Genomic DNA, 14,970 nt, shown 5'->3' with positions numbered 1-14,970 from the left:
TACGGTGTTACGCAAAACACAGATGCATTTTCTAAACTCCTGACAATTTTACAGCTCTATTTATTTTGCTGTACCTTAGCAGACTGACCCATCACCATCAATTGTCTGCATATGGTGTAAATATGGATAGTACCTGCAAAAATAAATTAAACAAACAGGTAAGTTCTATAATCCTACATGAAATTTGTTATGTTAAGCAACTCAATCTTTTTCTTATTTTCTGGGTTATTACTTCCAGAGAAGAACAATCTAATGACTTTTTGTTAAACAAATTAATAACTAATGATTTTTCTGAAAAAACTTCTAATTTAGAAAAGATGAAACAATTAAATTCTTCTGCCATATTAGTTTTATTAGTGAAGCTGTATAATCATGAGATTTCATGAGAATGAAATATTAAAAATTTACCAAATTAAATTTTTACTCAGTAACTGCTAGAGAGACAAATCTTACTTTCATCCCCAAATGCCAGGGTCTTTAAAGCAAAACACTACCTCTCCTCACAGACCTTACCTTACATGATCCTTTTAGCCCATCATAGCACTGCCCTGGCAGACACCACCACAATTACATGATATTAAGAATGATAAGTGACATGAAGAAATTTGAAAGCGAGTGGAGTTTACAAAAGCATCAAAATGACTTACAAATAAAAACCTGTCAAAAATGTACTTGATTTAAGAAATGTCATAAAATTTTCAAAAATCAGTCTTAGAAATATAAAAGACAGTGCAGTTCTGGGAGACAAAAAAAAGCCTATTCTTCTGTCTGTATGAACCTTCAGAAAGGGACACCTGTGGCAGCAGGAGGCATCACAATGTCACCTGTCACAGCTAGAAGGGTGTTATTATGCCAATAAGCTTAAATGGAGCAAGTATTAGGAAGATTTCTTTTTATCAGTCAAATGTGTAATGAGGCACAAAATCTATTGTCTGAAATTGCAGAAAAATGCTCAGGAACTAGGGAAAAACTGAGTTACTGCCTCCTTCTAATTAGAGTAGATTATTGGCTAGGATTGGTAGAGAGACCTGTCCCACTCACAGGCAGTGGGATGTCACAATGGCAGGTGAGTATATTTTAGTTTTAATTCTTCTCCCACAGAAACATACAATCAAAAAACACACCTCAAAAGTAGGGACTGATGGCAACAGCAGTCCCAGCAAAACAAATGGATAAGAATTTTGACCAATCATAGCTCAGAGAAAGTGCATTTTTCAAAATGAAATTACAAACATATTATCTCTGCAGATTATATTGCAACAATTGAATAGTAGTTCAGTTGGTCAGAGCATGGTGCTAACAATGCCAAGGTTGTGGGCTCCACCTGGCCATTCACTCAAGAGTTGGACTTGATGATCCTTCTACGGCCCTTCCAACTCATAAAATAAATGACATTGCCTTTCAAAGCAAAAGTATGCTGTTGTTGTTCCTGAAATTTAAATCTTTTATTAAAATTGATAAATCATTCTCTTTGTATCTAGTTTGCAGAAGTTCCATTCTTTTCTCAATTTTTCCCTAATACAAGCATTTACAATCAGCACCCTGAAATCTTATACACAGATCAAAATTCTTAAGTACCATATGGTATTTTTTAGAATAGATTTATTACCAACTCTTCCCTTCAAAGTACTTTCAAAAATGTATACAAAGATGTGATGACAGACAATTTTTTTCTCTTAGATCTGAAATCCCCTTTTCAAAAAAACCCCAAAACCCAACAGCAAACAAGCAGAAAAAAACCACAACCAAAACCAGAAAAGCTCCACCAACCAAAATCCAAGACAAAATTAACTCATCAAAACAAACATTTTATTGATAGAAAAATCTTGAGCTTTTTTTGTTAATCAGGATTTACTCCAAAAATGTCCTTACTTTTGATTTTATTAGTATTCTTAAGCACATGATGATGAAAAAGTTGATGCTTTTACAACAGTCCACCTGAAAATGGACACTGTGGAAATCCTAATTTTAAAATCCCTTCTATTAGAAAAACAAAAAATTACAAAAAAACCCCTACTGTGATTGAAGACTAACTAGAGATGTATTCATGACCCTTGGGTTGACCTTGAATAGCATAAAGAGTATAAAAGTTTCCCTTCACAGCTTTGCTTAGCAAAGAAATGTAAATGGAAAGCCTGAGGTACCATTGTAGATAAGCCAACACAAATTCTCCTGAGGTAGAGCCACTTGCATAGTGAGTCGTAATGAGGCCAGGACACTGAGACAAGTCTGCAGGGACTCTCGATTCTGAAGATTCCTGTCTCTGCTGCAAACCATCTCATAAATACAAACATTTCTCGCTTGCAAAGCATGGAACTAAAACACATAGAAATATATATAAAGTTAATTAAAATATAAGCATATTTCAGTTCATATCAGCAAAGTACAAAAAAATGGTGAGGAAAGATTAGGTGTAACAGCAAAAAAAAATCAGCATAACATTAAACTAAGCATTAGAATACTGAGAAAATGCTAAAGCTTCAGGGTTGCTGTGCCATTAACCTGAGTCAATTTCCACTGTGTCACAGGACGAAAACACACCTAGTGCACTAGGAGTGCTGAAAGTGGTGTAGGGAGAATGTGGCATTGAACTGCTATTCAAATAATCTAGCTTTGACACTTGGCTTCTCTGTAGAAGTCTTCAACAAACTAAGGCAAATTTTAACTTACCTATACTTCTCCATCTATATTACCAATATCTTATTTCTCACTCTCATCTGTTACTTTTCTCTTCCACAGATGGATTTCTTCTTCTCTTCCTTGTAATACCTAATGTGACCTCAGTCGTGCCTGAACTATAGCATCAGCTTAAAAACTGGGCTAAATGGGACATGACCAGTCAGTACCTATCAATCTCTCAAAGCCTCCTAAACTGGTAAGTTTTGAAATTATATTATTTTGTTGCAGTTAATTCACCAAAGCTGGAAGTTTCTAGCCCTGAAATGCCATTTCTTAGTGTTACATTAAAAAAAAAAAGTGCAGTGGGAACATGGCAAAAAAAATTACACCTAGAGCCTTTAGATGTGATCATTTGACACTTTATAATTTTCCATTTCGAATTGTAGGGATCATTGCCAAACTAGATTCCATATCTGAAAATTTAGGGATATCTTAGTCTGTAAAGGCCAAGTTACAGAACAGGCATTTTGGTATGGGCTGCAATAACATTTGCCAGTAGGACTGGTTCAAACATACAGAAAACAGAGGAGAGCATCTCTTGAATTTAAAATTTATTTACAAAGCATTTTTTAAAAATGTATTAACACAGTCTTTGGTCATATTCTTTCTAGGAAGCTGAACCACATTTTAAAAACAAAAAAATAACACAAACCAAGTATCTTTTCTATTATGATTCTGCTTCTAGCTTTTAAGCAAACCATCTGCTTTCTTCTCTTCACTAAACACCTATTTACACCCTGACTTGAGGATATGAATTTGATTAGCTCAATACACAGGAGCTGCCTACCATTTCTGTTCATTGTTCTTGATCACAGAGTAACTTGCATTAGTTAATTCAAAATACCCACCATGTACAAAAGTAGAGCTTCTCAGCAAAGAACTGCTTAAAGTAAAATATAACATGTTTTTAGCATTCTTCCTATATCAACTGAAACACTTTCTTCCATGAATAACTAAAGGCATACTGCAAGTCCCAACTTTGATAAGCAGTTAACACGAAAGTATTCCAAAACATTCTTAAGGTCACTTGGCTTCCTAGAGCTTAAAGCACTTAGAAAATTATTCAGCATTTTTCCCTTTTTTTTCACAGTGAGAAAATAAGCTAAAAAAAAAAATAAACCACTGCTTTTCTAACTGTCGTGACCTTTTATATCAAGTGGTATTTTGTACACTTATGGTACAAAATACAGAAGAATGTTTTAATTGTCTTGCATTCTGCCTGGTTCTTAGATCATGCAATACAGAAATTTCCAGAATTGCAGGACATTTATGAAATTTTGCCTACATCCTGATTCTGACAGTGGATAATAGCAACTATTTCAGAGCAAAAACTGCTGTAAGCAGTTACAGAACACCACATTCAGAGAAGACTGCTGTTTTAACACTAAGTTGATGGTGGTTGGCTTCTGCCATAAAAGCATTAGGCACCTACATACTCTTAAAAATATACACCAATTCCAGATGTTCATATCATACATATGATCATTAAATCTCAATGCAACTGATATCAACAAACTATTAAAGATTAGTTAATGTTAATATATAATTAATATGAAATACAATCGTGGAGGATAAAATGGACTACTTACTTTCATGTCTTTGACCAGAAGAAATTTTAAAAACCCACAACCTACCGTAAGTGCTGCTTTTTTGTCTTTGACACCGTTTGGAAAAAAAGTGGATTTAAAGCAGTGCACATCATTCATGACATCATCAAGGTTTACAGAAACAAACTGCTGAAGGTATCTTTCATAACACTGTACAAGTGCCAACTTATATTCCTGAAAAAAAATAAAATCATAAGTTCTTTTTATGGTTTGTATATTGCATTTCTATTTCTATGAAATGTAGTTTTTTATTATCTTTATGAAAAAAGTAACAACATGAAAGAACAACAGGAAGTAAAGCACTTCAGTTTCATACAAATATCCAGCAATGTAGTGTGAACACTCAACATATGAAAGGCTGAAATACTTAAAAGAACAGGTTGTGCTTTGCAAGTTTTAGTGGTTTTTTTTATTCTAATCATAAATACGACATATCAGATAACAATTATAAAGCAGGGTGCTGGGCTAATGTAATTAAGAGTTGCTGGAATACTCTACAACTTCATAACAGTAATGACAATGACATTAAACTTCAGAAAAAAGTACTTCATAATGTAGAACTTTATAAGCAATATATAGATGTAATAACTTCTCTCTTCCTTGTTTCCATGTTGTCAAAGCTTTTTTTTTTTTTCTTTCTTTTTTTAATATAAAGAGAGAAAGAGAGTAAGATGCCTTATAAAAAGATTGAAACAAGTGAATACTAGAATTTACATATGGCCAAGAAATCAGCCTTAATAGACCAGAAATTGCCACTGGGTCTTTAAGAACTGTTGGCAAGAAAGATGTTGAGCTTTTTGTCTCATTCCAAATAGAGCTCCCCAACAGCTTGTCGAACCACTCCAGAATCATGCTGACTCTATGGTTCAGCTCTGACTCAGATCTGGAAGTGACATTTACTGAATCATCACCACCACTTCCTTCAGCAAGGATTACATTTAGGTTTCTCTACCAATTTCACTAATTCTAGCACACACCAAATAAATTTTTAAAGAAACAGTAACTAATTTCTGCTGCTAAAAATGATCCTTTAACATTTAATCACACAAAATTCTTATTTCCTTGCACTCACTTTTTTTTCTCAATATAAATTCCAGCACAGTGACACCTTAAATTTTTCATCATCTGAGGAGTCCAACTCACATGGCCCTATTATCCTATTTGCTGTGTGAAAGCAGCAGCCATACCTAGAAACTTTGACTTTCTACGGACAGCTATGGGCAGTCAGTCACTTGTGTAATATAATATGTACATTCAGGCTGTGATAACACTTAGAATCCAAGCCATCAATCAGAACACCATTAGGATAGTTACTGACACGTAACAAAAAAGTAAATTCTCTCCTGAACTGTTTAAAATGTGTGTATGACTGAGGATAACAGGCAGATACAGGCAGAGTGGAGGCAGGGAAAAAACGAGTCAGTGCTGATCATATGATGACTAATGGACTAAGTAATTTCCAGATATATGACTTAATGAATTTAGGTGTGTCCTAAAAAACACATAGCAGATGTATTATAGGAAGGAATCTAAAGGCATTAAAAAAATACAGCAGTAGGACAGAAAGCTAAGTGGGTGCCTACCCATTGACTATTTTTTAAGGACTACAGATCATTATTATATAATGTGAAGGTTAAAACATAAAAGATTCAACACTAGTTTTCAACTAGGAGTCAAGAGGGGTACTTATGGAATAGACTTTACCCCACCTATCACAGACCCTGGTTTTACACCATATCCATCCTTCCTGTAATGCATTTGAAATTTGCAACATCCACCCCTTGTTATTTATATATTTCTTTTCAGGGAAAAAAATTGAATGAAAACTAGGTTTTCATTCTAAAATTAAGTTTTAAAAGTGCATTTTAAAAAGTGTGAGTTCCAAAAAGAAGTTGAAAGTATTGGGCTAGCCAGCAAAACAACTTCTTCAGCAACACCAATTACTTTAGAAAAACACATTACACTAGAAGATTGAAGCTGCAAGCAGAAGTCTTTAAGCAGAAACATGGATTATTTTCAGGCAATCTAGGGTCACGTCATTAAGCACCTTGAACATAAAGACCAAACTATACTGGAGTGCTGCTTTGGGAAGCCAATGCAGAGTACAGGGAGCAGCATTTGATACTTTTGAAATAACCTGTGAGAGTAGCAGTTTGCAAGCACTAAAAGCTTCATGTAATGTTTCAAGCAATTCCTAGGGCCCAGAAGCTATGAAAACTTCAGGAATATTTTTTATGGGAAAAAGGACAAATAGTATATAAAAATATATTTGCCTTATTGAGTCAAATCAACAGTTACTAGCCTGGCATCCCATCTCCAACAGTAGTCAGTAACATACAACTAAGTAAAAGCATAAAAATAGAGTTATCAGAAAATGAAACATCCCTCAAATAATACTCTGGCTTCAACAATTTAGCGCCTGAATCCCTTTTAGTTGTGATCTCCCCTGTTTGAGGAGACCAGAAATGAACACATAATTCAAGATGCAGAAGCATCACTGATACACATAGTTGTAAAGTGTTGCACTCTGGTTTTTGTTCTCTGATCCTCTCCTGACAATTCTTTTTATCCATGGTTGGTTAACTGAGCATGGAGTTGAGTCAGTGGAACTTCTCTATCATTGTCAGTTTGTACTTTAAGAGCATTGAAGTCACAGTCACATATTGTACTCTACCACGCTGAAACATCAAACAAATATTAAAGAAAGATTTTGGGGTGTTTGAAAAGGCAATGGGTGCATAGAAAATACAGATATAGAAAATATATTCAAAAATCAGGAAAATTTTACAATAAAAAAAGCAAGAAATACAAACAATCAACTGTCACTGGAATTATTTTGTGGAAGTTTTGCTACTTTCTAAATAGCTTTCAGTAAAATATGATTAAAAATTAAAGTAGCATAGAAACATAATGAAACAAAGGCTATGACTGAACCTTTTCTCATTCAAATGACTTACTTTGATCTGAGCAAGGGTATCACCAACTTTCACAAGTCTTTCATTGTAATACCACTCTGGTAGTCGTGGCTTATATTTGATCCATATGTCAAACAAAGTATTTGCTCTAAAAAAAAAGTACAGGAAAAAAAGTTTCAGATTAAACTGGCAGTAGACCTGTCATAACAAGTAAACAAATCAAGAAGACTTCAAATTGTGAAAACTCTTTTCTTCCAAATCTATTTGAACTTCTAAGTATTTCAAAACAAGTAATCATTAAAATCAGATTTAACAGGCAGACAAGGACATTTCTGGGTTTCATTTCTGTCATCAGTTTTTACCATACATTTTAAATAGGATGAATTTTCCCCCATGTAAATTCTCATTAAAATGTCCTAGTAATAATTCCCTTGTGTTGTTCAAGCACAATCACAAGCGCAAAATCTGTCCCACCTTTCAGCTAGTACTTGAGAAGCCCTGTTTGAAGAAAAAAATTGATATCTTAGACTCAATGAATTACCGTTCACAGCAATTATTGGACCAGAAACTACAAATGTTAAGAGCAGGAAAAAAAATCTCAAAATAACAGTGTATGGTCAGGTAGTTGCAACCTTGGGAACTGGTAGCCATGGAATAAACCATAAAGATACAAAGTATACAGAGCTATAGAATACAGAGCTCATGGTATACAGAGCTACACCATGAGTCACGAAACAAGATTTAAATTGTAAGTAGGATTCAGAGAGAACAGAATGACACACTTGCTAAAACAGAGAGGATTGTATGGCAATAGTTGTGATGCTCTTCTGTTGCCTCTGTCTGATTCTAGCCACAGCTGTCATCAAGGATTCTTTGTGTAACAAATTGCCTATTTTGCTGAACCAGCAAGCCTCCCACAAATGGTAACAGATTCTAAGCAGTTTCCCTCTGCTACAGAGACACCGACTACATCTTGCCAGTACTACGGTCTCTACCAACCATGATTTGATGGCCTCATGCCCCTATGTGTACAACTTCCTCACACTACGCTTCTTTAAGAAAACTACATTCTAGCTGGAATACAATAACTGATCAGACAGACTGCAAATTAGCACTGGAACTTTTTCATAAAAGATTCCCGTTAACAAATCATTACCAGTGTTGATAGTGTTCACCATCCCAGGCATCTCTTCCATTTATTCTCTTAACAAATCACTTGTCCAGAAATGTCAGCAGAGTTGTGATACTGCTACAGCCAAATTATTTATAGGTAGCAATTTATGAGGAAAGAAAACAACTGAAGAAACATAAATTAACATTTAAAGACAACATCTGAAAAAAATATTGTTCTAGCTGAATTGTCATGCATAAACCATATGTGTACTGGTGTGAGGTAGCTGGAACTTTTTAACTTCTCTTAAGATTGGGTAGATCAGAACTCAAGACACTTTCTTAAACTCTTCTCTTGACATTCAAGCACTTGGAATGCATTCTCAGTCTCTCGTATAACTCTTCATTTCAGCTTATAAGAACACTCCCAATTTTAAAAAGAGCACAATAAATAACATTTTTTCCACACAGAAAGCTGTGAGCCACCTTCACATTTCAAGGTGAAACAGATGGCTTTATGAGAAATCTGTCAAAATTATCTTTACAAGAAAGAAATGCAATCATAATCCTTTTATTTTTCTAAAAGTATCATCTCATCACAATTCTCAGTTCTTGAAAGAAAGCAGTAAGGAAATAAGTAGGACATCCTAGAGGTGTATCCTAAAGGAAAAATGCAGTAACAGCACAAACTAGGCCAAAAGCAACAATCAGAATAAAATGTTCTAAGGCATTTTTAAGGAGAATTTTTTTAAGGAAACCATAGCTCAGTGAAATGAAGGGCACTTTCCAAATGGATGGGAATGAGTCCCTCCTGATCCATCCTTAACAATTAACAGTCTGGGTGGGTACTGAGTTCTTACACTGAGAAAAATATTCCACACTAGTTAGTATCTGCAAAGAGGCTCCAGAGCAAAAGGAATCTGTCAGACAGCTGAGCAAAGTTCCCTTGGACTATTAAAGGAAGAATTTAGGAAAACACCTTCAGAGACCAGGAGATTTGATGGATATTAAGGGGAAAGGGAAAGAGGGGAAGAAGAGGGAAAAGAGATAGAAAGAATGACCCTAGATGAAGCTCTGGTAAGGTAAGACTAGTACATTTCTTTAAGACTGAGCGGCTGTAAGTCCCCAGCATTGGTCATCTTCATTTTTTGCTTTGAATGTTCATGTTAACATGTGAGATTCTCAGCTCTAATAAACAAGTAACAAATCTGTAAAAAACTAGTTTAGCAAAGTACTGACGGAACTGACCAGACTTTCAGCTTCAGTGGGAAGATTAAGGTAAGATTCTGCTATAATGCCATGACTAACTTCAAGTGAGTTCATGACACAAGAATGTTTCTTTGACACAGACAAAAGAGGAGTGTGAGACACTTCCCAAACAGCTCCTCAGCCTTTCCTATAAGCAGCCTGTAGGACACAAGAGTAACGAGTTAAACAAGTGAATTCTTAAAAAAAAATAGGGGACTGTTGGAGCTCAGAGGTGAAATTTCTTTATTTCCACCCATAATAGAAGAAATTTCCCTAAGGTCAACCCATAATAGTGTGCACAGGATAAGGCCCACGTGGTTAAAGTCTTTACTACATCTATAAAGAATTCTCTGATACTTATCAAAAGCCATCTTATTAAATAATGGTAGCTAAGCCACATAACATGAGATAAAATCAATAGTTCAAGGTAAAGTTTTTGATGGCTTTGCTGCCAAGAGAAATGGGGCAAAACAACTTCTTGTTTAGTTGAGGAAAAATTACTTTTGTTGCTATTTCCGACTGAAAGGATTTGTGATACCAGGGCAAGCCTTCAGTAATTTTTGCTTCCTACCTTAGAACATTTAAGTGCCTAAATTATGGCCTTTCTGTTGACCTATAAAAACCAAATGTTGAAAGAGTTGGAGGAATATAGCTCATAATTTTATTTTTCTAAATGGAACATACGTGCCACGTGGAAGCTGGTTTTCTTGCTGCTTGTAGAACGAGAACACTTTGATTTCAATCCATGCCACAAAAGACAGCTTAAAAAATGACATAGCAAGAAGTCTTTAGAGCATTTAGGAAGGCAACTGTAATAGCCATTACCTTCAGAAATTCTTAGGACCAGACTACAGCTGGTTCTGCAAGCAGCACATGCACCAATTTTGAGTTATCAAACAATGAAGCAGTAGGGAGAGAAATCCCTAAAATGCCAGTCACAAATAAATAGTCTTGACTTTGTTAACTGCCTGAACATATGCTTATAATCAGAATTCCAGTCTTCTACCTCTTTACTGTCCATATAGAAATGAAGAACGCCTGAGGATGCACAGCTACTGGAAGCTTCATGTTACTCAATATTCCTATTGCGCTGGAATTTTGGTAGGTATCATTACCACCAGAGACATCTGGAATCAAGGCCTTGATTGAGTGAGTTCTCATCTCCACGATGAACACTGCACATTTCTTCAGATGTGAAAATGCTCTCATGCCAGCCAAGGTATTCACGGTCATGTGTCACATCCACAAAATACCAGTTTGAATAAGGCAGAACTTACTTAGGTTTGAGAGGTAAAGCAAAAAAAGGCTTGGAGACACTTCACAAAAATTGGTAACTTAGCATGATATTGCAAACAGATTAGACTCAGCATGGCCACCTCCCAACTAGAAGATACAAAGAACACATAGAAGAATCACTGTTGGCAATTTTGGTGGTGTCTGAAGCAGCCAAGTAGTGTTACTTCTTCTAAGTGGGCCTGGAGAGAATAATTTTTAATACAATAACACCTATCAGTTAAAGCTGAAAAGAAAAGGTTTTTAACTACAAAAAGGCTTCAAAATCAGCTGCTGAAACAATATAAACAATATAAAAAAAAAACAACATAGTGAGATTCAAAGCACTAGAGGCAAAAACCTGGAGACTGATACCTACATGATACTTCTAGGCCTAGACCTGATGATGAACATGCCCCATAAACAAATTAGGAAGCCAGATAGCTTAGAACAGGAAAGATCTCCAGCTCAAAGGCCAGGCTGCAGAATCTGAACACCTTCTGAAAATGTATACACCTACTTCAGAGCAGGGTAATTTGTGGACTATTTCTAGGAAATTACTGAGTGAAATATGCAAGGGTAAAGGCTGCACCTAAGCAATAAGGTAACCACCCTGTAACCTAACTCCTATGCTGTTTTTGAAGGAACTTTTGATACCCTGGGAAACTTGTGGGGTTTATGTTAAAGACCTGTACATTTAGAACAGAGTAGTATTCAGGTAACAACAGAAAATCAACTATTCACCTTAAAAGAAGTAGTTGAGCTCTCATATCACAGTGCCTAATGCAGCAGGGAGAGCTACATGAGAAATGCACAGTCTGTAAAAGACATATGTATGCACTATGAATCACAGACCGATTCCAGTTGCTCTATCTTAACGGCATTACAAAATCTCGACTTATGCATACCCACAGATATGCATGTACGCGAGCAAACAAATATGCACTATTATACCTGCCATATGCTCTGCCTGCATCTATGTGTATAAAAATACACCAACGTAGACAGAGACATATGCACAGAAAGAGCTGTGTGGTGTTATCCTCGTGTAGCCCTACTTTTGAAGGCAAGTACGTGCCCACAAGTGTTCACCCTCGCACGCAGCAGCACACGCTGGGGGGCTGCCAGTCCCTGCAGCACTGTCAAGGGATTTTCCCACCAGGAAGCTCAGGCAGCTCTGGCAGAACCAACAGTGGTGCTGCCAACTTCCACAGCCCCTCGTGCTTTTTCCCTAAAGTGCAGACTTCTAGGAAGTAGTGAGAAGAGAGAAATAAAATAAAATAAAATAAAATAAAATAAAATAAAATAAAATAAAATAAAATAAAATAAAATAAAATAAAATAAAATAAAATAAAATAAANATAAAATAAAATAAAATAAAATAAAATAAAATAAAATAAAATAAAATAAAATAAAATAAAATAAAATAAAATAAAATAAAATAAAATAAAATATTAGAAAAACGCGGTGTTCAGATTCTGAGGAATTTTCGTTAGAATGAAAAAGTACTATTTAAAGAAAAAAAAAAAAACACACAGAAAAAACCGGATTGCGGGTGCTTTGGCACACTGCTGGGGAAGTTCGTTCGGAGAGCAAACTCCCGGCTATCTCCCAGTGCAGCGGGCGCGGTACTGGCACGGCAGCCCGTGGCTGCAGCGTGAGGGGGAGCCGAGCAGCGGCGGGCGGGGAAGCGCAGCCCGGGAGCCGTGGCGCTGCCCGGCGGGCCGGAAAGCGCAGCCCGGCGGGAAGAGCCCGCGGGGCGGCTGAAGGAACAGAGCGAAGCAGGAGGGGTGCGGCCGAGAAAAGGACCTGAGAGAGAACCAGGGCCAGCGGCTGCCGGAACGGGCGGCGACGCGGGAATCTGGGCGGCGGCGCAGCCCTACCCGTGGCGGTGTAGGTCGTGCTGCGACGGCTTGGCCTCCCTCACGCCTCGCAGCCGCCGCAGGGAGCTCAGGACGCGCCGCAGCTCGGCCTCGAAGCTGTCCACCACCGGGTTGCCCCGAGCCACGGGCCCGAAGAAAGCGGCGTGCGGGGCCTGCGGGCCGGCGACGGGGGGCGGTGGCCCGGCGGGCTCCGCCATGCTCGGGCCGGGCCGGGCCCGGACGCTGTCTCCGGGCAACGGCCGCGGGCAGCGGCCCCGCGGGGCCAGCCTGGACGAGCCCGGAGGTGCCGAACGGCGCGGCTTTTCCACAGCCTGTTTCATCGGGGATGGCACTTTGCACTTAATGATTGTGTCGCTGTGCCTACTGCACGGCTACGCATAAAAGAAAAAAGTGTGCTTACCCGCTAAATGCTTATGTTTGTCTATTGGGGAAAGAAAAGGGGAAAAAAACAGTAAAAAGGTGAACTTTTGAAACTAGGAAACTACCAGCCCGTATTTATGTTATAGGAGGTGCCTATAGTAAATCTATGTGTTTTGAAGTTCTTTACAGACACCGTGGTAAAGAGGTTTGGGAGGGATGTGAGGGAAACTGACTCTGTTGCCATGTTCGTCATCACGATGAGTGTAAGGGACAGCTGAACTGAAAACATGAAAGTGAAAGAAATGTGGTAAGTGGGCAGAGTGTCCTGGCAACCAGGGCCTTTGGAGGCAGTTTCTTGACAGTGAATGGAAAAGGATCAATAGAGGTAGGAAAAGCAAAGAAACACTTGAAAAATGCATTCAGATAATTCATAGATGACAACAAAATAACTATGCTTCCAACAGCTGGAGACACACAGTGTCAGCATGCTGAATTATTGGAATCAGAAAATACTGCATTAGCAAGGTCAAAGAAATGACATGGGAATCAGCTAGCTACTATTCATCCTTGGAAAATTGGGAAGATGCGAAAATATGATTAATTTATGACTAACATGTCTGACTCACTTTACACATTGATTTTGTATTGTTACCTGCTGGCAGTTGTGTGAATCCATTGTCCAACAAGTATTGTGAGACTATGGGAAGATCCAGTGACAATGGCTATGCATTTAGGTGACGGCAAATTTAGACAAAGCACAAGAGGGAGTGGGTTCCTCAGATATGTGTGAAGGAGGTAGAAAATGAAGTCTGCAATAAAAAGACATGGCAAAAAGATTCTGATGCGGAGATTTAGAAATCACTTTGTTTAGAGACAAATTTTACAGAACAAATGAAATATGAGAACTTGGCTTGGAGAGCAGCTACTGCAACATTTAAAGATTTTTGCCTGTGCTTTGCCACACTAATGAAGGAACTCCCTGTGATGGATACCAGATGACTAATAAAACACTGGCCTCCTGGAAAAAGTGGCCTGTGCCACTGTATGTATTGCTGGTGGCATCCGTTTCAAGTCCCTATGAAGTTCTGAGCTAGTTTGCCTCACTAGATGGAGCTGTATCCCAAAGGGCTGATACTCACATTCATGGAATGCAGAGAGTGCTGTTCTCAAACCAGCAGTGCCTAGAAGCTCCAAGGGGAACTTGAGAGACTGGAAACGCGACTGCTGAGTAAAACTTTATGTATCTCTAGTATTTGGGTAGCAGATGGTGGAATGAATATAACGTTTGTTATCTGGATTAGCTTTTCAGCCATAGAAAACAAACTGAGTCAAGGAAAACAATAAAGGAGAGGGAGTATAGCCATTCCCCAGAGGGCAAGATTGCAGAACTATGTAAAGATAAAGCTTTAACCAGTGGGAGGTTAACCAGGGCGTAGTTGGTCAGCCAGCTCATGAGGAGTGCATAGTCTAAAACTCCTGGGTTCAACAGGATCAAAGCATGTATTCCCTGTTAGGTGGAGGTTTAATGTATGGAGGGCAATTCTGACCCTCTCAGCACCAAGGGTGGACATTAGCAAGGAACTACCACCACAAACACTATGGTGTGTACATTATTTCAGTTTGGATGCTTACAATATTGATTCCTATTATACTGTTCTGGGGAAGACTGGAGTTTAAACTTCATGTAGTCTCCATCTAACATTTAGTGTGTTGAATATTTAATTGGGTCCAAAAGTCAAAAAGGCTTATAGATAAGTGATTAGAACTTTTTAACTGCAGAAGGAGTGCAGATTCTTCAGAAGCATTCAGGTCATATAACCTGATCTTTACAGAGAAAAGTTTGATGTATACAAAACAGTAAGAGTGATGGCTACTGAAGTTTTAACCATGATAGGA

The 14,970-nt window shown here is 37.7% G+C and overlaps 1 protein-coding gene across 3 annotated transcripts in view; it reads right to left on the bottom strand.

The window, feature by feature from the left end:
* The window catches only part of CFAP54 (cilia and flagella associated protein 54), a 105,782-nt gene extending 91,380 nt beyond the window's left edge, over positions 1-14,402 (bottom strand). For 2 of the 3 annotated variants that reach the window (XM_015627290.2, XM_015627293.3), the window contains exons 1-5: positions 12,715-14,402; positions 7,244-7,349; positions 4,314-4,460; positions 2,145-2,316; positions 75-133 (exon numbers count right to left, since the gene is read on the bottom strand). In XM_015627290.2, coding sequence (XP_015482776.1) covers positions 75-133; positions 2,145-2,316; positions 4,314-4,460; positions 7,244-7,349; positions 12,715-13,034 — 804 coding nt within the window. In that variant the 5' untranslated portion in view covers positions 13,035-14,402. The remainder of the gene's footprint in view (positions 1-74; positions 134-2,144; positions 2,317-4,313; positions 4,461-7,243; positions 7,350-12,714) is intronic. The other variant, XM_015627292.3, reaches the window with a different exon arrangement.
* Between the last annotated feature and the right edge of the window lie 568 nt (positions 14,403-14,970).

This window comes from Parus major, chromosome 1A, assembly GCF_001522545.3.
Source record: "Parus major isolate Abel chromosome 1A, Parus_major1.1, whole genome shotgun sequence".
Lineage (NCBI taxonomy): Eukaryota > Metazoa > Chordata > Aves > Passeriformes > Paridae > Parus > Parus major.
The sequence above is the reverse complement of the archived record's forward strand: the minus strand, read 5'-3'. Positions and strand labels throughout refer to the sequence as shown.